We start from the raw sequence: 22,284 nt of genomic DNA on the forward strand, positions 1-22,284 counted from the left end.
GGCTAAGCGCAGTTCTTTGAATCAAAGGTTTCATGAAATCGAAATCGATTCTTTTTTAGATATCTGGATAGATGGATGGATCTATCTTTCTATTCAGATATCTTTTGCAATCAGCCCCAAATCCTTGATTTAGCCAGGAAACAAAGCACTGCTTTGGGCCCAGGAAGCGAAGGGAATGAGCTCGGCTGCTTCTCCCCCACACTTCTTTATTTCTCCGTGCCCCTTCCGCATGCGCTTCGCGCGCCATTGGCGCTTTGCTCTCCTCTTATTTCTTCATTGGAGGGTTCGGATGGACTTCGCCGTTCTTTCCCAACGAAAATGGAAAGGGCTGTATCACATCGAGATGTCGATTCATTTTCCGCCCCAAATGAGATGGGGAATTAGTCACCTCTGTCCCTTTTCCATTCACCAAACCCAGGTTCATCTCGTGTAGTGATTGTGGACTCGTACAAGGATATGGAGTCGAGGTTTGATGTATCAGACTCGATCCTGTCTTTCGTAGCATGCATTCCCATTTGTGTTGCAACTGATTCGGTAAGCTACGTGTCCGGTGCACGGAAAACTGCCTTCGGTCTCCCAACCTTACTCATGGCAACCTTCCGGCCGCCCAACGACCTATAACGCTAGTCACTACTCCCACTGGGGCTAGGAAGTAAGCCCCACAACCCAAAGCGGCGAAGAACAAATAGAATTTGCTACAAAAGCCGGCTAACGGGGGTATTCCTGCGTATGAGAACATTGTAATGGAGAAGGTCATAGCCAAAATAGGATTCGTTTTGGCTAGAGCGCCCAAATCCGCTATATATTTGACATGGGTTTGCCGTAATGCTGGAACTATGGCGAATGCATCTATCGTCATTGATGCATAAATAAATATACCAATTAGTAGTGATTGAATTCCTTCTATGGTTCCACATGAGAAACCAGTACGAATATAACCTACATGTCCAATCGAACTATGAGCTAGAGGTCTTTTGACTTCCGTTTGGGCCATGGCGGCCAGTGCTCCTAAGATCATAGAAGCAATGCTGCAGAAAAAGAAGATTTGTTGTAATGTAACCCCATAGGAAGCAACAATAGAAACACGTGACATATTTGCAGAAATAGAGATTTTAGGCGCAATAGAAAGGAATGCTGTCACCGGGGTGAGTGAACCCTCATAGATATAAGGTGCCCACATATATAGAGTCAAAAGAGAGATTGAGTCCGAGGGAGAGGGGGGTTTTCTTGGGGCTCGAGAGATTGAATAGATAGGGCCCCATAAGTTGTTAATTCGCCACTGGGGAATTCACACAAAAGGGAAGGACTTATTCTCAATGAAAAAAGTGCTCTCTGAACCGAACGTGAAAGTTGTTTTCCATCAGACGGCTGTTCACGTAACTCCACTCTCGGCTTGGATTATATATCCATTTGGTCCACTCTCGGCCATTCCACACGCTGCCTAGCAGAGACGTGGTTATCTGAAGTGGATTCTCTCTTTTGTAGTAGATGCTGAACCTGCTGCTCAGTGGGCGGGCGCAACAGCTACATGGACCCCTTTCTTTATGTTGTTGCCAGCGCTTTCCCGGGCCGAGCCAGAATTCTTTATTAGAACGTCGGCAGGCAAAGCCCGAAGGAAGGCTGCTATCCCCTCGGCCTTCTTCCTTTTCGATGAAAAACAAATCGACATCTCAATCTCCGAAAGCGTTTTCCTTACCCAGCTAATATCCCCCCCCTTCGTCGAGCTTTTCCTTTAGTGGTAAGGGATATGCACCTTATCTGAACGTCGGCAGGCATTCCGGAATTCTCCTTTTTTGGCCCCAGGTGAACATAGGCTCAAACATGATTGGAGGGGTCCTAGCTACGCCATGCGTTCAATAAAAAAAAGCAAGCCTCTGGGAAGCTGCAGGGATTACAAAAAGAGGGTGCTTTCCTATGTTGCACTGAAAAAAGGACAAAGGAGAAGACACTCTTCGACTTTCTTTCTTCCTCCCGCGCCCGCCTAAGCCCGGCCTGCGTTAGAGGGGAATATTAGCAAAGCGGAAAAAGACAGAGGGAGGGGGAGCTGCATCTTATTCTCTTCGCGAGAACTTCAGGATCGGAGAAGCATTCGGAAGGGGCGAGGCCTTCATTTCGTTGGCAGAAGCAGAAATGATCCAATCCATTCGGGGCTTCGGGGAACCCAAAAATGAACTCTGTTTACTTTTTTCATAGATAGATGATATATATAGGAATAATATATACATCCCTTTACTTGAGATGTCTATGTATCTATTTTGGAATCATCTCCCGATTCTCTTTTTTTTCTAATTCGCACTGCTCTTTCTCTCTAAATTGCATCAAAGAAAATAGAGAGAGAGAGAGAGAGAGCAGATGGATCCTATCCCCTATAACGAACACTCATTCCTATCTATTGATAGAAAAGAAAGATCTTCGTCACGGACTTTTTCTTTGTTCATTTTTTTTAGATTGGAGGAATTCCTCATATCCAAGGCAGCTCCCCACAAACACCCCACCCATATGACTATGCCCCCTTTTGAATCGACAGTATAGATTGGGCTTCATAGCTACTTTCATTCTAAAGACGAATATTAGTCAATAGGCAGGCTTCTTTTAGTAGCAAACATATTCATTTTCACCGGGCTCCGCGCACCTTTGGTACTTCTGGAGGGCAAGCTGTTTTATAGTGACTTCTTTCTTAGGGTAGGGCGACGAATACTTCCAATTCCGGAAAGGTCATTGGGTCGCCTTTGGAAGCTAAAGAGAAAGTTGTAGAAAGCCGGGAGAAAAAGCGAAAGCTTGCTCGAAACGGCCTATACCCTAACCCTCGGAAGCGAAGACGCAAAGCATCACTTTTTTCAAAAGGAAGGAGTTTTTTCTGACTGAATCCATCCATAAAGACGCCAAGGAAACGAAGTTCGTTCCCTTTCATCAAGTGGGTAAGGTAGGCAAACCACTTAAGCTTTGCCTTAGACTGACGGAACAAAGCTAAGAAGTAGGCTGAATGGAAAAAGGAAAGGGACAAGGGCGGTCGTCGCTTGGCGCGAAGGCTGCTGGTTCGGTACGGTACTAAAGGTCCTCGGACTTCCAGGCGGTTTTTCTTTTGGGCTGCTGTGAACCCTTGGATCTCGCCAATACAGCCTCCTATGGTTTTCGTTACCGAGATATCTTTTCTTTTTTCCCAGGGATTTTTTGGGTAATCAGCTCCCATGCTGCAAACAGTCAAATCTGAACCTTGTCGCTCTTCTTTCCTCGTGGGCAGGAAGCACACCAGCAGCGCGCGTTGCGTGATTCCACTGTGTTTTTTTGCACTTGTCTGGGTGGACAGTTGACCGGAAGATAACTTCGATTCGCCCGGCCAGCAGGCGGGCGGCGTGCTTATCTTGTGTGACAACACTACAGAGCGAGTAGCTCTTCTAGTCGGGCAGCTGTGTGACAACACTCCTGAGAAAGCGGCGCTTTTGTGTAACATGCTATGGTCTCAACGCCCTTACAAGGTAGTGATGAGTTTCACGCGCTCTAAGCCCGGCCCGCGCGCAGTTAGGAGGATTGGCTGCTATCTGAGCGGTACCACCCACCCTACCCTACCACCTATAGGGGGCCGTCCGTCCTACAGCTGCCCGAAAAGGAACTGCAGTAATCTTGAATAGGAATCCTACAGCGACAAAAAGAATCCCCATAAAAATACCACTAGATCGAGCACCAGTGATTTCGTATCCGGTCAAAATCTTGGCTAATTGATCGAAGTGGGTAGCTCCAGTAGACCCATAGATCATGGAACAAATAGGATGGGTAGGCCCAACCACCACACTACACGTATAGACGCGAACCCCCCTCCTTACCGTACGTGCGACTCTCACCGCATACGGCTCGCAGAAAGACTCCAAAATCCATCCCGAGCTTTTTATTCCACCTCTCCCTCCTCTCCAATCCTCGATCAAACTAGCCTTCCCCAGCAAGAAACGTATCCGCTTTAGCAACAAAGCGCTCATCCCTTCCTTGTTCTTGAGCGCGCAAGGCGCTCAAGACGGTGATTCTTGCTTAAAAAAGGGCTAAAGCACTCCAGCTTCGAAGCTGGAGTTTGCAACTTCAAAACTACAGGTTTTAGCCCTCCTGCTGGGTGGGCGCTTCCTTCGTCTATCGTATGTCTCGCTTGGCTTCGTCCCGAACCAAGGAGGCATGATGGCGGGCGCGTGCGTGTGCCGACTGCAGAGACTACAAGCCGATGCCGGAAGCGACTCGCTTCTATTCTCGATTGGATATAGATGGGGAATCTCTATAGATCGTCTTTTTTCGACAACCTCTCTAAAACGCATACGAGAAAATTGCACTTCACGGCACGGCAAAAAAAAGAGCTTCGCTCGGTTGGCCCTCCTAGGCTTCCGCCTACTTTCTCTTCTCTTAAGTCTACAACAAGTGGGAGAGGCAGGATTCGAACCTACGTAGAAAACCTTCAACAGATTTACAGTCTGTCACTTTTGACCGCTCGGCCACTCTCCCCTTCCCGGGGATACGCCCTCCTCAAACAAAGGGTTCCTGAATAAGAAGGATGGCGGCCTTCGTTCTTAAGTTAAGAAGAGCAGATGGAACTATTAGATTTGCTAGCATTCCGGGAGAATAAATAAGGTCATTTAGTAAGTTCATAACAATCCATTTATGTAAAGCAAGGGGCAAAGCTTCTACGACAGCTTCCCCCTCATTGCCATCGTCGGCCTTCCCCAGCTCCCCTCCTTCGTCGCTTCTGGCTAAGCATCTTTCGGCGGAGGAAAGGAGGCGACTAGTCGCTTCTGGCGAAGCTGCGAGTTCATGAGCAAGTGAATGAACGAGCAGCGAGTGAAGTGCAACAGTCATAAGTAAGGCTCGCCATGTTCCTAAAAGGAGTGACCATCTTTTCTTCCCTTCTACTGACACTGAGCGAGCAGCAAGCATAGGCAATAGTTTCCGTAGGGGTGGGGCGCAAGCAAGCGTTTTCAGGCTCCGCTAGCTAGCGTACTCTTCTGCTATCAATGAAACCGAAAGAAAAAACCAGTGCCCTTTCGTATAGATCGAGATGCAGTACTTTTTCTTTACTTCTTCCATACTAGGAAGAATGGAAGGAAATCCTTCGATAACACTTCTTCCTTATTTGAAGAAATGATATCCGACGCCCGTGGAAACTCTTTCATTTCAAAAAAGTTCTTCTTCTTAAGAAGCAAATAGCATTTCCTATTGATTTGTCCCCTGGACTAGACCTATGTAGATTCGGAATTATCCGTCGCTACGCTGTTCCAAGGACTAGCAAAATCGAAATAGCGAAATTCTTGGGTCATCTCAATGGGTTCAAAAACCACACGTTTCTCTGGATCATCATAGCGTACTTCCACATATCCACTTAGAGGAAAGTCTTTTCGTAATGGATGACCCTCGAAACCATAATCTGTTGATATACGGCGTAAATCCGGATGATTGATGGAAGAAACACCAGACATATCCCATACTTCTCGCTCCCACCGGCCGGCTGATGGAAATAGACTGACTACCGGAGATATTCGTGTTACTTCGTCTGCACTTGTTTGTACACGAATGCGTGAGTTATACCGAGTACTCAGTAAATTGTGGACAACTTCAAATCTTCATTTTCGAGAGGGATGATCCACTCCGCAAATATCGACCGAAACTTGAACCCTTGTATAGGTATGCCATTTTAGAAAGCACAACAATGGAAATGGGTAGTCAGTATTGGTATAAGATCTATTCCCATGTTCCGATCTTTTCATTTTATGTACCCATTTCTTGGGTAAAATCTCCCAACTATATTGGAAAATGGATTGGTTATCCATAAATGAAAATAAAGAAAGCTTTATTTTGGTTCCGCTTCTTGCTCTAAGCAGAAAGACTTGTCGGAAATCGCCGGTTGGGTTGGTCCGACCAAGAAAGGCATGGGAGTGGAGAGGCAGAAGTGAAAGACTGGCTACCAATAAAGATCCAAAACTGCACACACACTTTTTAGAGTTATGTATCCAGGATCGGCTGCATGCTCTAGTGTTGAATCGGGTATAGAACCCAGGATGCTTGGTTACAATTCCGAATCCGCTAAACCATCGCTCGGGGAAAAGTATTATACAGAGCATTAGTACTTATTCTGATCCTTTCCTTTTATTTAGATTCTAGTAGTTTATTTCAGTCGTATTCGTATCCTTACTGCGGTTTTTTAAGGGTAACAAATAAAAGTATGCAGGTTCTATTTTATTGTTCCGAGAGATATGATGATAGCATTGAGAATGAGAAATCTTTGCAAAATGCACGTATTATTAAGGAGTTCTGGAACGATTACTACGCTAAGCTGTTGGATATTGACAAAACGAAAAAGACTTCTAATGTTGATATGTATCAGGATGATGTTAGAAAGTTGTTGATTAATGAAAAGAAGAATCAAAATGGTGTGTTTTCTGATACTGAATTAATAGATTTACAGAATCAAATTGCAAATTGCACAATGAAGTTTGATGAGGATAATCTATTTAAAGTAACTCCTAACATAGTAAAGTTCTTGATTAATAAAGATCAGCCTAACGCTAAGCAATATCTAAAGGGTTGCCTACCAAGTAGCTTACCTATGCTTAAGATGTTTGGTATCTATACGCTTGAGGCTATCATGATTCATGTACTAGGCTTGGTATTCAACACTCTTCAGGAATCATCCGCAGTTAAGGCAGCTAGATTTATAGATCAACTTAATTCAACTGTACGAGAACAAGCAAGGTTTCTACAATACAAAGCACCAGGTAGTGGTAAGGTGGAAGCAGTACTCACTAGTAAGGTAGAATCAGTTAAGGATGTTGTTCAGCCCAAAGGTGCTAGCAAAAAAGAGAAAAAGAAAAAATGCAGTGTCATTATGGTATCGGGAAATACTTGCTCCAATTCATGATTGAAAGAAATGTTCTACATATATCAACAGATAGGGGAGTAACAAAAGAAGGTCCAGTGCTGGTTCTTAAGAAAGGTCAAGGGTATATAGAGAATTCTTGTTATGTTATGTGCAATTTGAACATAAATCTGCTCCCTATCAAACTCAATCTTCCGATGCTTTGCAAACCCTTGGATTGGCAACCAACAGAGAGGGGGTCTGATCCTGATACATTATCGGATCTGATAGGAGGTTACTTATGCAAACCCACGGGGGATATCTAGAATCACTTTCGGCTATTAACTTCCCATGTCTTAAACCACTTCTATATAAAGTTACATAAAAAAGAATACAAGCAGATGTGTGATATTTTGAATGGGCTTCAGTCTCAAGCGTTTGAAATAAACAAAAGGCTCTTGAGATTTCTGGAAAAGAATCGTCAATGTTTAGTTGAGTGTGGGCTTCTTTTACCAAATGCTCTGGCTCGCGTGAATCCGACAGAAGCCTCAGACATATTGAGGGAGTGCTACTTCAATAACGTCAAAGGTATTAAGAATGCTTGTAGCTATAACATACTGTTAAATAAATTAGGAAAACAGGTGCAGCAGGCTAGTTATGAAGATTTTTTAATAAGACTTGCGTCAGCATACGAAGGTTATCAATTCTATTTGCCAGCATTCATGGACTTCCGTGGTAGAATCTACCGTTCAGGTGTATTACATTTTCATGAGCGTGATTTGTCAAAAAGTTTATTACTCTTTTCTGCCGATCATCCTCAACCTCAAGCACAAAACCACCTGTCGGAAAAAAAGAATCTCAGTCAACACTTAGCATGTGCTGCAGCCTTTAAGTATCCAAAGTTCTCGAACTTAGATGATGCCCTTAAATGGTATAACGAACACCATACTGAAATGTTTACTTCGGACGAAAGTTTCATTCAATTTGCTGCGCAAGCTAGTGATCCATTTTTTTTCATAGCCAAGATCCTTTCTCAGGATGAAGGAGTGAGTAATTATCATCAGGTTCCAGTGACCCAAGATGCGAGTGCGAGTGCATATCAAATTATGAGTTATCTCTTGCTTAACTTAGAAATGGGTAGGAGAACGAATCTTCTTCCATCTTAAGACGGTCAAATCCAAGATGTGTACATGTGCTTGTGGGATGAGCTTAATAAATTGTTTTTTACCAGATTGAATAATGTTAGTAGTAGTAATTAGAAGAAAAAACTCATAGATTCTATGTTAACCAGAAAGTTCGTCAAAGGATTGATTATGCCATCTCCGCAGGGGTCCGTCCGGTTCTTCCTCAAATGGGTTGCCTCAATCTTTATCAAAGTTTTGGTATCTAGCTTATCCAGCTACAGTATAGTATACTCCTTCCTTGCTCTATAGAGCTCTTTGAATCCGCTTCAACTAAATGCGTAAAATAGAGTAATTTCTTCAAAAGCCAGTTTCTTTCGAGAAGGCAGGAGGCCCATAGCGAGTTACAATAGTGCCAGTTCTTGTACGGAAGGCCATAATTCCGGTAACCTCGACTGCTCTAAGAATGATCCGGGCTAGCCGGGTACATCACATCAAAGTTAGGTCATTTGTCAAAAACATGGCAAATAGCTCAGTTGGTTTGGTAAGGGAGCTATTCTCTCACTTAAACCACTCCCATATTAGGTATTCTATCTCGTCTTAAAGTTCCCCCGCATTACCCATAACTTACCAGTTGTATCTCCGGAACTCAAATCGCAAAATGACAATGCTTTCGATAGTCTGTACTAAATTACTTTGTACGAATGCACATCTTGGCCGTCGGGTAGCTGATCACCATTTCAAAGTCTATATCCGTGGTTCAAGAAATGGAATTGCTATTCTCGATTCAGACAAGACACTGATTTGTTTACGAAACGCTCTTCATTTTATAGGATCTCCCAGTCATCAAAAAGGCCTTCCTTCTTTTTAAAGACCAATCATTTATTTATTTATGAGATAACGGAAGAAATGGCGAGCTATTTAAGAAGCTATTTAAGAAATGTGAATTCTCATTGTTTCGATGATTCTCAATGGAAGATCGGGGCGTTTTTGACCAATTCTTTTGCAAATAAAAAAATTCCGTTCAAGAAAGAAGAAGATCAATTTTGGGTTGAACCAACAACCAGATTGTGTGGTTATTCTGAATGCAGATAGAAAGTCTTCGGTCATACTGGAAGCTGATCGATCACAAATACCTATTCCATCCTTAGTTGATTCTACGATCCCATGGGAATCCTATAAAAGAATCACTTATCCCATCCCAGCGAATGATCCTATACAGTTCGTATATCTATTTCGTCATTCGATCATGAAAACAGTGATTCTTGAACAGAATGTGATTAGTAGAGAAGCGCAATCTCTCAGAGTCACTTTGAGTACGGGGAAGTCCGCAGGAGGGATGAGATCCGCCTGCTACTCCACCTCTTCTTCTTCCCCAATAGACGAAGAAGAAAATAGGGCCAAGGCGCTATTGGAGATGCGCAAAAAATATCCATCGGGAGATGACGCTGACGCTGACGCTAACGCTCGCAAGGCGGTTTTGCAGGCAATTTCACAAAATAGTTTTTTTTCATTGAGCTCATAACCCGGTTTGGGCCGATTGACTCTGAGAGCGATCGAGGGGTCGCGGGCTCACACCTTGCTTTTGCGCATAGGATCGAAGAGATCCTAGAATTTCATGGAAAGAGCAGCGGCTCTCTGAAAGACCTCATTGATCTGAAATTGGATTTGGAAGACGCCTCTAAAAGAGAGGAGATTCTACTTCCATATTTTTCCTCCAAAAAAGAGGCAAAGTCCTAGCGTGATACAAAAAGAAATAATGGGAAAGGGCAGGGAATGATAGGTTCATAGATGTGGAGTAATCAGTTCTTCATTTGAAGAGTTAGTTGGCTGGCCTACCGGCCCGCAGATGTAGAGAGGTTGCCCCCACCATCCTCTTGAACTGCGAAATCAAAGCGATTCCTGTTGATGGAAGAAAGGCTAATTTTGTTTGATCCGATCCGCCTATGCCAGTTCGAGTCTGGCGAGTCGCTATCATCTGTTGCCCTAACTTTTTTTATTAGCTCATCTTGTCCGTAGTGATATTTTGGAGAAGGAGCAATTACCGGAGTGAGAAAGGTAGAAAGAAGCAATCACGAAAGCTAGTGCTAGTTGTGGCTTTTTGTACTAATCTTGTTTGTTCGGTAGCTCGCATCAGCAGCTTTAAAAGGAATAGAAAACAAGGCTTTTTCCACCACACCAGGGGCGGGCATTATGCTCAAGCAGGGGAAGTCAATTTGACTGCTGCTCGAGAACCTGTTTGAACAAGAAGAAGTAGCATGGCTCCAGCGGGGCAGAGCCAATTGGCTACGACATGGTGACCGAAATACAAATTTTTTCCACCACTTTGCAATTGCAAGAAAAAAGAGGAATCTGATCAAGTACTTGATGAGCGATACTGGAGATCGAATAGAAGGTAATGACTTACTCGATGCACATATTTAGGGCTATTTCTCTCATCTATTTAATACGCAATTCTCTTCGATAAGAAGGGTTCTCTTGTGTTCCAGGGTTGATTAAGCGTCTCGTGGAACAGGGATACATTGTGTGAGGCCAAATTTCCTGACGAATTGATGAATATGGCTCAATATAGACTGGTCCAGGTATACCGGTCAGTCTTGAGCCACCAGGATAGCCTTCCACATATCCTGTTCCTCCCTTGAGTGGTAACTCTTTTCTAACCTTAGAATCCTGAACCAATTTGCTCCAAAGACTCTGTCATTGAAAGGAGTCCATAGGTTGATAAAATAGGTTTTCATGAAAACCACAGTAGATAGAAAAGGTAAGAGTTACACGTGCCAGAAGCGAGGAATACCGCTCGGAAGCCCGATTGAACATGTCCTCGTTCACTGCTATCTCCATATATTGGATGCCAAGCTTGAAAGGGTAATGGTCCGAGAGGATGGGGCCGTAGTCTTCTATTACGCACGCTACATAGACGATATGGTCTTCGGCTTACCGAGAGGGGATAAGTCCACGCGAGTCACCCAGGGTCTCAAAAAGGTCTTAGCTAGAGTCCTTAGGGAGCTCCTACAGGGCTTCACTTCTACTGAAATTTCCAGAAAACAACCAGGGAGGCTACAAATTATCGGCTTGCCCCTGTCTCTGAAAAGTGAAGGTCAGCTCCACGTGGGTATTCCATCCAAACGATGGGAGAAGAGGATGACACTTGTTCATATTGAAAACCGGAGATGAAGGGAAAGAGGTTTGATTGGAACATGTTCTACAAGAACTCCTGTGTAGAACATGCCCGTATCTATTCTATGGGCTGGCTTCAGGCCAACCCTACTGCTGAAGTAGAAAGCATCATATTCCGGTTTTTCCAACACTTGATCAGGAACCAGGCGCAGAAATTCCTTGAAGAGAAGGGGATGCCTACAACCAATGCCTAAATAAAGGCATATGTCGAAAAGTGCAACTACTAATAGATTCAGTAAAGGAAGGCCCGGAACGGGCTGAGCTACTGCCCGAAATAGAAGAGGACGACTAGAGTAGAGGAGCCTAATTCCAATCCAAACAATTGACGAGGGAGTCTAATTATTTTTCCGTTCTTGATTGTTTCAATTGCACTTTCTTCATTGGAGGGTTGCTTGGAAAGTGCGATAGTTACAGCGCTTGGAGTATACGGATTGAATTCTTCCTTCTTCTATAGGTCTTTCTGGGCGGCGAGGCGGAAAAAAGGTGTAGAGAGGGAGAAGGTACATAGAAAAACTATTTCTAAGGTAGAAAAGAGGCATCCACTAGTCATTGAGAACAGCTAATCCCGGAATTAGCAGGCCGGTATGCGAAGAGAATTCGGTATTGAATCCGCGAGGCCAGGTGAAGAAAAGTCCAATATGGGTGGATTACATAAGTCTCTGGGACTGACTGAACTGAATGTATAGCGTCAAGATAAGAAGCACGGTAGTCGAAGATGTACCTTGTGGGGTGGGGTACGAGTAGACCAGACCAATGATGAAAAGCATAGATACGAGCATGGCCTCCCTGTCTCAAAAGCAGGCCGCCAAGGGTGCTCGCATGAAGCATTTCTCACTCATAAATAAGTAGTTATCACAAATTTAGAAACATGCTCTAATTTCTCTTATCGAATTTCATTCATATTTTCCAGTATTCGGAGTTGCTTGGGAAAAGGTCTAGTCAGGGTCGGTTCTGTTCGGAGTTTCAGGTTGATCGGAAAAAAACACCCTAATTAAGACTTTTGTATAGTTTGTGTCAACCTGAGTTTGGTTAAGTGCCCGCCCGCCTAGATAGATACATAAGTGTCAGTTTGAATGAAGTCAAGTGTAAACCGTGTCAACAACAAGAAATTGAAGTGTAAATCTGGATGGTTTGAAGTGGAAACCTTAACATACAAAAGTGTCTACCTCATTAGAAAAGCAAGTATCTACCGGCGATATATTCATTCGAGTATCAACCGGCGTCAACCAGTTGTCAAACTCCAAATATTTTGTTCGTAGGGGCATGAAGAAGTTGCTAAACCGGTTGTAAAGTGGCTCTGATAAAAACCATCATTGCTTTATTTTTTTACTTTTCATCTAGTAACGTGCATGAATGGATATGGTGGGTAAGATTTGAAAACGTTTGACATCAACCAGGCTCTACTTTGCTTTCACTTTACTTCACTTGCCAGGTCATTGTTGTCGATATTGAGGTGAGGACTCTCTCTTTATTCTCGTTTTATTTATCACTAAATGATCTAACAAACGCATGATTTGATTACTAAATATTGAGTCATTGAACGAATATTCGAGTAAATTTACCTTTTTCTATGAAAGCAAGGATTGGGCTGGGTTGCTTATTCGTCATCACGGAGCAACCCGGTACCTTTTCTTAGGCGAGCGACTGAGACGAGAGCTTTCAATTATGCCGCTTTGGTCAAATCCCAGGACTCTTTCTGATTTGATTAAATACTTCTATGTTGTATGATAATAGAAAGTCAAGATCTCACTCGCTTTTTCTGCTTTTCTCGGTTGTTGCCTTTTTCCACATCGATTGCTATAGGAGTTCCATCCTCAACCTATGTATGCTCAAAGAACTGGATCACGGAACTCTCAGCCCTTCGCCCCAAGGCTATGAAAACGTTTCTACTCCCTTTCCCTTCCCAACGTCATATCTTTCTTCGACAAGAAGGAAAGATCACTCTCTATCTAAATGATAGAACCACTGGCACGGTACCTTTCACATTGGTAAGTCAAATCCTGGTGAAGACATCACGAGCAATGACACGACAACATCATCTCCACTTCGTAGCCCATCGGTCTTCATTCATTGAAGCCAGGGCATTGACTGACTTTCAGCGATCGCTATAAGAAAGACATAAAAAAAGTTCTCCTAAACCTGTTCCTTTCCGTTACTACTACTTGGAATTGGAAGTCTAGGAGCAGGACTAACCTTTTTCTTTCGTTTAAATAAAGTCGAGATGTAGCTTTCTCTATCTCAATAAATTATTCCACCTCCATTCATTGGAGAACAAAGCGTTATCTGATTAGATCCTTGCTTCAAACTCAACCGAATCAAGTTTCAAAAATAGATGTGGAAGAGGCAAAGGGAAGAGCGGGGTTGCCGAATTGTTTCTCAGAGCCGGACGAAACATCTATCTCTATTTACAATACCCCCAAGAAAACTTTGTCGAAAAAGGTTGTCATCGTAATAGGGATTGCACCTCAACATGGCAGCCCTCAATTCTGCCAATTGTGTGTGACTTGTACTCTTCTAGGCTTCCTCTTTGCCTCAAGTGATTAAACTCATCAACTACACCAACCAAATTTCTTACCTCAAACCTCTCTACAATCTCTTGAATTCACTCTTGCCAAGATACTTGTCCCCTATTCACTAAGAAACTATTGTACCAGCTTTCAGCTCTCCCCCTAAGGTGCATAGCCGAAAGTTCTACCTTGTACCAATCCGTAACTTGGTACACCGAAAAGTAATGTTCACACTTTTGTATCCAAGACCTGGCCCCTTCAAATATTGGAAAATAAACTCTAGGAGGTTGATGTATCTGCTGCCCATATTGATATTGATTTTGCGGCCTTTGTTCTTGCAGGTATTGGTACGGGTCATGCTGTTGAGTTGGAAGCGGTTGGTTAAGGTAAGTATATATTGGCACTTCTGGTTTCATGGAATTTCCAGCATAGGGTAAAAGTATTGGTTGGGAAAATTGGATATTTGGTATTGAATTGGGTCTTGGTTGTGGTGGTGGAGGTGCAGGATTAGGTCTAATATTATCATGTTTTGAGCTGTGAGGAAGGCCATAGGTGGCTGGAAACAAGTGTTCGTGCCAAGGTTTTGAGGGGGATAGAGAGGGTTATTTTTGTGATTGGGTCTTTTAGTTGCTTTTCTACTAGAGGTCTAGGTGGTCAGGGGTTTAAAGGTCTGGAATAGGTGTGAGTGGTGGTCGTATTCAGTACTAATGGTACGGTAATTGGAGGTTCAGGCGGTTCAGGCCTAGGATAAGAGCTAGAGGCTTGTTGAGGGGTAGCCATGGTTTCAGCTTCACTGGCAACAACTGGTAGGGACATTTGTTGTGGTGTTCTAGGAAAATGAACCATATTGCCCCTAGTTGTGTTAATCGAGCTATGCTCTTCTTCAACGCTCCGCGCCTTCAAAAAAGTAGTTTTGTTGCTTGCGCTTTAATTTAGGAGTTTCAACTTAACTAGCATATGTGCATTTGGGTTGTTGGCATATGTCGGCTACATACTGGATGCTTTTCCATCATTGTTCGACTTGCACAGAAACAATGGGTCCCTTCTGGTTTCTTTTTCTCCCTCCAAGTTTGTTATTCACTGTAATGTGTGTCAACTCAACAAGAGTGAGCACACCCTTCCTGCTGGTCTTCTTCAACCTTTGTCTGTTCCATTACAACCTGGGTCTTCTATTTCAATGGATTTTCTTGAGGCACTCCCCAAGTTTTATGGTTATAGCTCAATACTTGTGGTCGTGGACCGTTTCACTGGCTCATTTCATTCCTCTATCTCACCCTTTTAGCTGTATACCCTATCTTGTATCCAGTAGTAAGTCTACTCTTCTTACCCCCTCTCCTCTACCTTTTGTGGCCCATCTATTAGCTTTTTAACCATCTTTGAGTCATAGCGAGACGACTCTATCTCTTTTCACAAGTACAGCCGTAAGTACAGTTGCGGGCGTCAACGATCAGCAGTACTGAGCTACGGAAAGTCTATCGAATTATAGCTATGGAAAGTCTATTGAAAGGACCTAATCAAAGGCTACTACAGCTATAACTGACCCGCCTATGGAATCTATTGGCTCGGCTGAACCGACATGAAATGAAAGAGAGGAAGGCGGAAGCTATTGGCAAATAGAGGGGGGATGTTCTCCGTGTCTTTTAGCCCTCACTAGATGACAACTTGCTTACTTTTCACTTCTTCTTAAGCTTGGCAGACTAGTTCCTGACTGACTTGATAGTGCGATGAGCTTACTTGCTCTAGTTCTATCCTCAGGATTTACTTACCTGAATACCTAGCACCGAGGATCGATGTAATTTACTTTCAAAAAGATGCTGTTGATGCTAACACGCATATAAATAGATGTTCCCCACTGCTTGCTCCTCTTACCCGAATGGGGTTATATGCCTTAGTGAAACTCAGGGTAAAGTGGTAGAGGTATGACCTCGGGAAGAAAGAAAGATCGGGCGGGGAAAACGGGGTTTGAACCCGCGACTTCTGGCGTGACAGACCAGCACTCTAACCAACTGAGCTATTTCCCCCTTTCGTAACTACTGTCGATTCAACAGTCACCTACCGGTTACCTTTGTAACTATACCAAAGTAGCTGTACAACAGAATGCCCTTCGCCTTTAGTACTTTTCTTATATATATATTATGTTATATACTAAATGTGTCAAAGCAATAGAACTTATTGAAAAAAAAACAAGCCCATCTTTCTCAAAAAGGAAGAGAGGGTGTGCCCCCCCAGAGAGAACCCCATTCTTTCAAGAAAGTTCTAATTAATTATGTAGAAAAAGAAATAAGGAAAATAGGAGTAAGCGAGTAGGGTCAACAAGATTCTAAACGAATACCACAAGTGACGGAACCGACGATGATGAAGAGATAAGGGGCGAAGGATATTTTTTCTATTATTCCAATTCTTATTTATTGATTATCTAATTTATTTAGATCCATATTCATTTGCATTTGCAAATACAAACTCTCTTTCATTTTCTTTTTACTTTTGCGCTAAGGATAAGGGAACTGAGAAAAAAAGAGCTGGCTTGGCTGGTACATCAAGCATATGACATATTGCTTGTTCGGTGTGGTACACATATCTGTCAATGTCAATCAAGTAAGAAAATGCATTCCCACTGTCTGAGGAAAAGGTGAAGAATTTCAATTTATTGAGCTTGTAAGGCCCGTTGAAGTCCCCGAGAAAGGGTATAAATAGGGCTATAAGTAGGCCGTTTGCTATTGCAATAAGGGCTGCTCGCCTTTCCTTTTGACGGCTTGGCTTCCTATCGCTCCTATGTAGTGGTCGGCCTTAAAAGGAGTCTTCCTACCATACCATCATGCATGCCTATGTTATAGTGCGTTAAGCTTCGCCAGAAGCAAGCAAGATGATGAAGCGAAGCTTCGTAGACAAGGCTCGTTCCGTGCTTGACTTACGAGCTCGTGTAGTAAGGCCTCACCCTACTTCAATAAGGGCTTATGCACTCCACTCGTAAACGAGCGTTAGAGCTTTTTGAGCGAGCGAGCGAAGCCTTCCTGGAGCTTCCCCCTTCCCTCACCCGAGAATTGCATTTCCGCTTCAGCTTCCCCGGTTTAGTTGGTTTGGAGGATTAATTGATTGGATACCCAATCCGCATAATCTTTCAAAGTCACTGCTTCTACGACGATAGGCGTAAAGGCATGATTAGTTCCACGAATCTCACTGCACTGACCATAGTAAACTCCTTCTCGTTGTACCGAGATGGAGGTAAGATTTGAACGACCAGGTACATCATCACATTTGACACCTGAGGAAGGTACATCCCAACTATGAGGTACACCAGCGAGTGTTACAATCATACGTAGATGAGTTTTGGCTGGTACAACCACTCTATTGTCAACTTCTAATAAACGTGATTGACCCAATTCTGGATCATCTTCTGGAATTGTATAACTGTCAAAAGTGAGTGACAGTTCATCGGAACTGGTATAGTCCGAATACTCATAAGGTTGGGTCGACGCCCGCCTCCCCACAAACTTGACTTGCAAGTTTCCCCGCAAAAAGCTCTCCACGCCTACTCTTATTTATAAAGAGAACTATTCTTCTTTAGTTAGGTAGTTATCCCCCCTCTATGAGACCGTAAGACCCCGGTGGAATCGAAGGACCGCTTACTAATAGGCAAGAGGGGACCCTTTCTCGCCCAGCCCTACCTACATCAGTGAAGCTGGAACCGAGGAAGACAATGTTCAACACACATGAGACAAAATGAAGGTATGGGACGGCCAGTTCACCACGGAAAGGGATGCTAGTCGGCTTTGGCGAAGTTGTAGGCCCCAATAGATCAGATCTCAAGAGTGATTCCTCACCTATCCTGCCAGGGGCCAAGTCGAAGGCTCGAGTATAGATTCCCTATGCTCATGTGAATGGCCGGCCCGTAGATCTAAAAGGATCCATAAAAAAGACCGGAAAGTATGTCGAAAAAAAACTCGTTCATGAGACCTCGAATTCCCACGTTCCAGCCTGCATTATGCCAGCAGGTCCCACCCCCAATTTCTTGAGTCACCCTTATCTAAAAAAAGGATGGAGTCTATCTAGATCATAGGATCACTGTATTCAGAGGTCAATTCTCTTTCTTTGACCTCCCACCGTTCACGACATCCCTTGCTTCTCGCAAGAACGGCTCCTCGGTGGAGGAGTAGAAGCGCTGGTCCCCTTCGGTCAAGTGCTTGTGCGTGCTCTTACCTACCGTAGGACCTCCGTCCCCGAAGCGAAGAAGGAGGAGCAGGAACAACAGGTTGTCCTCTCTTGGCCCAGTAGTTCCGCAACTACTACCGTGGTTGTTGCCAACGGGGATCCCCCATTCCGAAAGGTAACGGGACCATCCCTTAGGTCCAAAGTTGTATGCCACTGCTGTGGTGCCGATAGATTCACTACTAAAGCCCCGTTATCGGACATTGCAGGCTTAGCATCAATTTTTCGTATATCGCTCCACCACACCGAGAAGAGGTATGTGTACCTCCAGCAATAACAAGAATGGAACCATAGGCTCCTATGCTGGGAGCATTTCGGGGTATAGGTCTAACCACCTCAACTCCCCGTTTCTGGCATGCTATAGTTCTTCTAGTCTCTCGACGGCGGGAATGGGAGATGACTGGTAAGCCAGATGCTTCGCGAACCACCGGTACATTTCATTGCACTTAAATCACCCTCATTAAGAGGCGCACTCCGATACCATTGATGTCCAATAGCTTTGATAGTAATGGCTGGATCTACTAATACCCCGTCCATTGAGTATAACAGAGCAAACGATGGTATAGCAATGAACAAAAGAATGACACTTGGAAATATGGTCCGAATAATTTCGATAGTAGTTCCATGAACAATCCTTTGTGGGATTGGATTAGTTTACTCGTTGAAATGCCATAAAGCGCGAACCAACATCCGTGATACGAAAACCAAAATAAGAATGAGGAAGAAAAAGATATCGTGATGTAAGTCAATGATTCCTTGCATCATAGGTGTTGCTGCGTCTTGAGATCCTAATTGCCATGGTTCCGCAGCATCACAAAGAGCGATTGTGAGGAATCGACATGATAATGAACGAAGAATCATTGGAATTTCCCATCTTTTTCAGCTCTGCTCCCGAAAAGAGAAAGGAAAGGAGACTGATCTTGACGTCGGCGTTGGTTTTTCCAACGAAAAACAAGAACATTCTTTCACGAACTTCCATGACAAAATGCTAGTTGCCTCGTAGCGCATACACTGGAGCGTTTGTCCCATCGACGAAGACTACTTACTATACGCGTTTTCTGAAGAGCAACAATGGAAAAAAATAGGTGAACCTGGATACCATACTATTAAAGAGAAAGATACAAACTAACAAGAAATCAAGGACCTCGTGAGTACTACTTAGTCAGCCTCATCAATTAGTCATGCCAATGAGATATCAAGCCCTCGATTCCAACGGGGCTACGGACAAGAAAGGTCCTTTCGAGATTCTATTTCCCCTTGGGTCTATCAAGCTAAATAGTTCGTGGGGATATAAGAAGATCACACTTAGACAACTGTCTACACTACCTCTTTAATGATCCGGATTCCATGACGCATAATTCATCTGTCCATATATATTCCTAATTTCATATTCATCACCATTTCAAATCGGGCAAGGAGAAGTCGTCGTGTTGGTTCTAGGATGGAATGATCTTTTGATCCAAAGATGCCAGTGCTAAAACCTCTTGTGTCTCTTTTAATAGGACCGCAAAGGCAAGAGCATTGAGGAAGCAAGGATTCTCCCATAACTAATTAATGTGGGAAAAAAACAAGATTTCACTGAAAAAAGGTGCCTAACCCCGGGATTTTTCGATACTTTTCTTGAAATTGACTGGATTTGGAAGAAAATGCACTCAACCTAACAAATCCTGATCAATTCAAGTGGTTAGTTTAAGGGGGTACATGGGGCTGACGCCGAAGGAGATAGGAATGAAGTAGGGCGGGCAGCTACCCAGAGATTGGAATGCCCTATCGACAGGGAATGCTGGTACCACCTATGGTGCTTGATAGCCTTCAATCCAGACGGTCTCGAGAGTACCTTGACCCATAGCATAGGGCTTGATGTGGCTTTGGGGCTTCCCAAAAGGTAATAGAATAGGTAGTTCAGGCACCATCATCAATATGTTGCTGCTATTGAATCCGGTTTTGAATCAAGCAGCAAGAGTCCGACCTCAGGGTCCACCATAGAAAGGCATTCCTCAGTCCCAGAATAGCATGCATACGGGAGCCATATTCCAATCATGTGAGCAGACTTCTTCGATAAGCAAGCAGCTGTTCGCGTAGGCCTGGATACAGAGGAAAGGGAGGGGAAGGTATAGAAATCTATCAAAAGAGCACCTTAACGGCGATGCCTGGAAGGAGTCCCTCTTATTTCAGTATATAGGACTTCTTGTCCGCGGGACCTAACTAACTAACCGATCGATGGAAAATAAGGGCAAGTCAATACCAGATCGCACTCAACAAAGTAAAACGGGATGAATTCAATCGCCAAGACCTGCCACTGGTTGATTCCATAAGCACAGAAAGAAGGGTTTACGAATAAAAAAAGCTGCTCATTAGGGTCTCTTTTCATATCCGGCTATGTGAAAACCCACGTACTCTTCTCTGAAACAGCCTACCTACCTTTTGCTTTTTCAGATAAGTAAATAAGCGGACCTCCTTTCCGGAGATCAAGTTTCTACTGGACTAACCACGGGTCTTGATCACAAAGTTCTAAGGTCAATTCTCTAATGAGAACAGACTCTGTCCACAAGGGCCATCAAGCCAACTATATGGAAGGACCCAGTCCCACATTCCCGCTCGTGTTCTGTTTTCCTTGTGGTTCCCGTAGTCGAAGCAGCTTAAAGAAGGTCAGGTTTGGAACACGTGAGGGATGTTTCGTTGCATGTGGATCTTCCGCGCCTACTTTGTCCTAAATTTGGTCACCCATGCACTTTTCTAGTTAGGGCTCGACTGGGTCCTTTGATAATATAGGTAAGTCGGGCTTCTTTTTAAGCGATATCATGACTAGAATCTTGAGAGGATGACTACGTCCTTGAAGCTACAAAGTCCAACGAATGTTGAATCGACGCATGACGAAAACAAGGAAAAAGAAAAGGTGACTTCCATTGACCAAGGAAATCGAAATGTATGTGCCGGTAGAACAAAGATACCATTAGGTGATAAATTGATGCTGCCTGCACGCACAGATTCAGGAGATGACAATTTTAGCTTCAATATGAGATGCCAATGATGCATTCAAAAAGGAATGAGTGCTGCCCGAGTCGACCAAGAAAAGAGGGTAACATCCAAATTATGGACTACTGAGCAAGCTAACTGAATGGAACGGAGTGCAGGAGATTTCTGATTAGCTTCAGCGGAGAGGACCCTTAGATCCGAAGCAGAGTCATCATGGTCCTGTAACATAGAATAGCCTGCAGCAGTACTCCACGATAATTCTGCCATTTCCTGAACAACATGGAGTTGAACAGTAGCTTTACACTGACAATCCTTCGCCCAGCGCTCACCACAACCAATCCAGAGAACCTTCGCGCGCCGATAAGCCTTCAGTCTATCATAAGAAGAATACTTGAAACTTACACTTAGACACTTCAGTAACCAATCAAATCGTACATCTTGTGGCATGCTCACCAATATTGACGTAAAGTGAGGTGATCAGGGTTGATGCTGTGATGCGAAGGGAAGGGGCCACTCAATTCAATTCAATGTCGTAATCCGACCTGGCTTCTCCTGTCCGCACTTGGGACAGATTGATACTCGTTTTTTGCTGGATTTGAACTTGCTTAAAAAGAAAGGACTCAGCTTCCGCAAAAGTGATCGATGGAGAAGCTCAAAAGTCTCAATCCACCACTAGCTATCATTCAAGTTTGCACTTTTCGAGCTCGTCCTTACCTTTGCGCTTTAGCTGCTTGTTCCCACTAACCCATTTCATTTTCTTAGTTGGATCCTTCATAAAGTATCTCTTATCGCTTGTCCAGAGCCTGGATGTCAACCTTAGCCAGAGCGTGTATCTCATCAGTCTCCATCTGAGCCTCAATCGTGAACTGAAGATGACGCGCGGTCAGCGAGGAATGAATTCGAAAACCCGTACTTGGAGCATTATTGCACTTGGGATAAATTAGATGTCGAAACAGCTTCTTCTTCAAGTTCGCTATCGTGAGGGATGTCTATGTTAATATGCTCACTCCATATGAGTTAGTTCATTCCATGAGGTCGAGGAAAGGTTGAAACCATTTTAGAGCTAGGCGGGGTCTCTCAGATGCAGACTAACCCATTTCGACGTGAAGCATCGCATCGGCTTGTGATCCAAAATCTAGTGATTGATTATTGACTTGTCAAGGGCAGGTTGGTGTCTTAATGTGGAGGAATTCCGTACCTAAGATAAGAAGTTTCATTTCATGCCTACCGTAGTCCCTATTTTATTGGGCATAGTCCCCCTTACCTACTCCCGAGAGTAGAAAATCAACATTTATGTCGTTCTTAATAAGAAAGAGATGCTCGGGTAGCAAAGTTGCCTACCATTAGGTATTGTTTGAGCCCGTAACTTCCATTAGGAGAGGCATCCTCGCTCAGTTTCAACTGGTGGTTACTTAAGTTTCTTTTCTCTGCCGGATTGCGTTTCAAATTCAGACTTGTCTTTGTTAAACAACGC

At 43.7% G+C, this 22,284-nt stretch overlaps 1 protein-coding gene, 2 non-coding genes and 3 pseudogenes across 3 annotated transcripts; 1 reads left to right on the plus strand and 5 right to left on the minus strand.

Annotated features, from left to right (window-relative positions):
- Positions 1-530: 530 nt before the first annotated feature.
- On the minus strand, positions 531-1,180 carry LOC119327459 (NADH-ubiquinone oxidoreductase chain 2-like). The gene has a single exon (XM_037600569.1). It carries the CDS (start codon positions 1,178-1,180, stop codon positions 587-589), a length of 594 nt encoding a protein of 197 aa, XP_037456466.1. The 3' UTR covers positions 531-586.
- A 3,216-nt stretch (positions 1,181-4,396) lies between these two features.
- Positions 4,397-4,479, minus strand: TRNAY-GUA. The gene has a single exon. It is a non-coding gene; the product is annotated as a tRNA-Tyr (tRNA).
- A 731-nt stretch (positions 4,480-5,210) lies between these two features.
- LOC119333265 lies at positions 5,211-6,103 on the minus strand (annotated as a pseudogene).
- A 2,502-nt stretch (positions 6,104-8,605) lies between these two features.
- On the plus strand, positions 8,606-9,697 carry LOC119334558 (annotated as a pseudogene).
- Positions 9,698-15,575: 5,878 nt separating this feature from the next.
- TRNAD-GUC lies at positions 15,576-15,649 on the minus strand. Its single transcript has one exon. It is a non-coding gene; the product is annotated as a tRNA-Asp (tRNA).
- Positions 15,650-16,318: 669 nt separating this feature from the next.
- LOC119334422 lies at positions 16,319-18,811 on the minus strand (annotated as a pseudogene).
- Between the last annotated feature and the right edge of the window lie 3,473 nt (positions 18,812-22,284).

Source organism: Triticum dicoccoides, chromosome 7A (assembly GCF_002162155.2).
Source record: "Triticum dicoccoides isolate Atlit2015 ecotype Zavitan chromosome 7A, WEW_v2.0, whole genome shotgun sequence".
Classification (NCBI taxonomy): Eukaryota; Viridiplantae; Streptophyta; class Magnoliopsida; order Poales; family Poaceae; genus Triticum; species Triticum dicoccoides.

What these genes read in the sequence shown, in the direction of transcription:
- LOC119327459 (XM_037600569.1), bottom strand. Translation starts at nt 1,180, where the DNA reads ATGTGGGCACCTTATATCTATGAGGGTTCACTCACCCCGGTGACAGCA.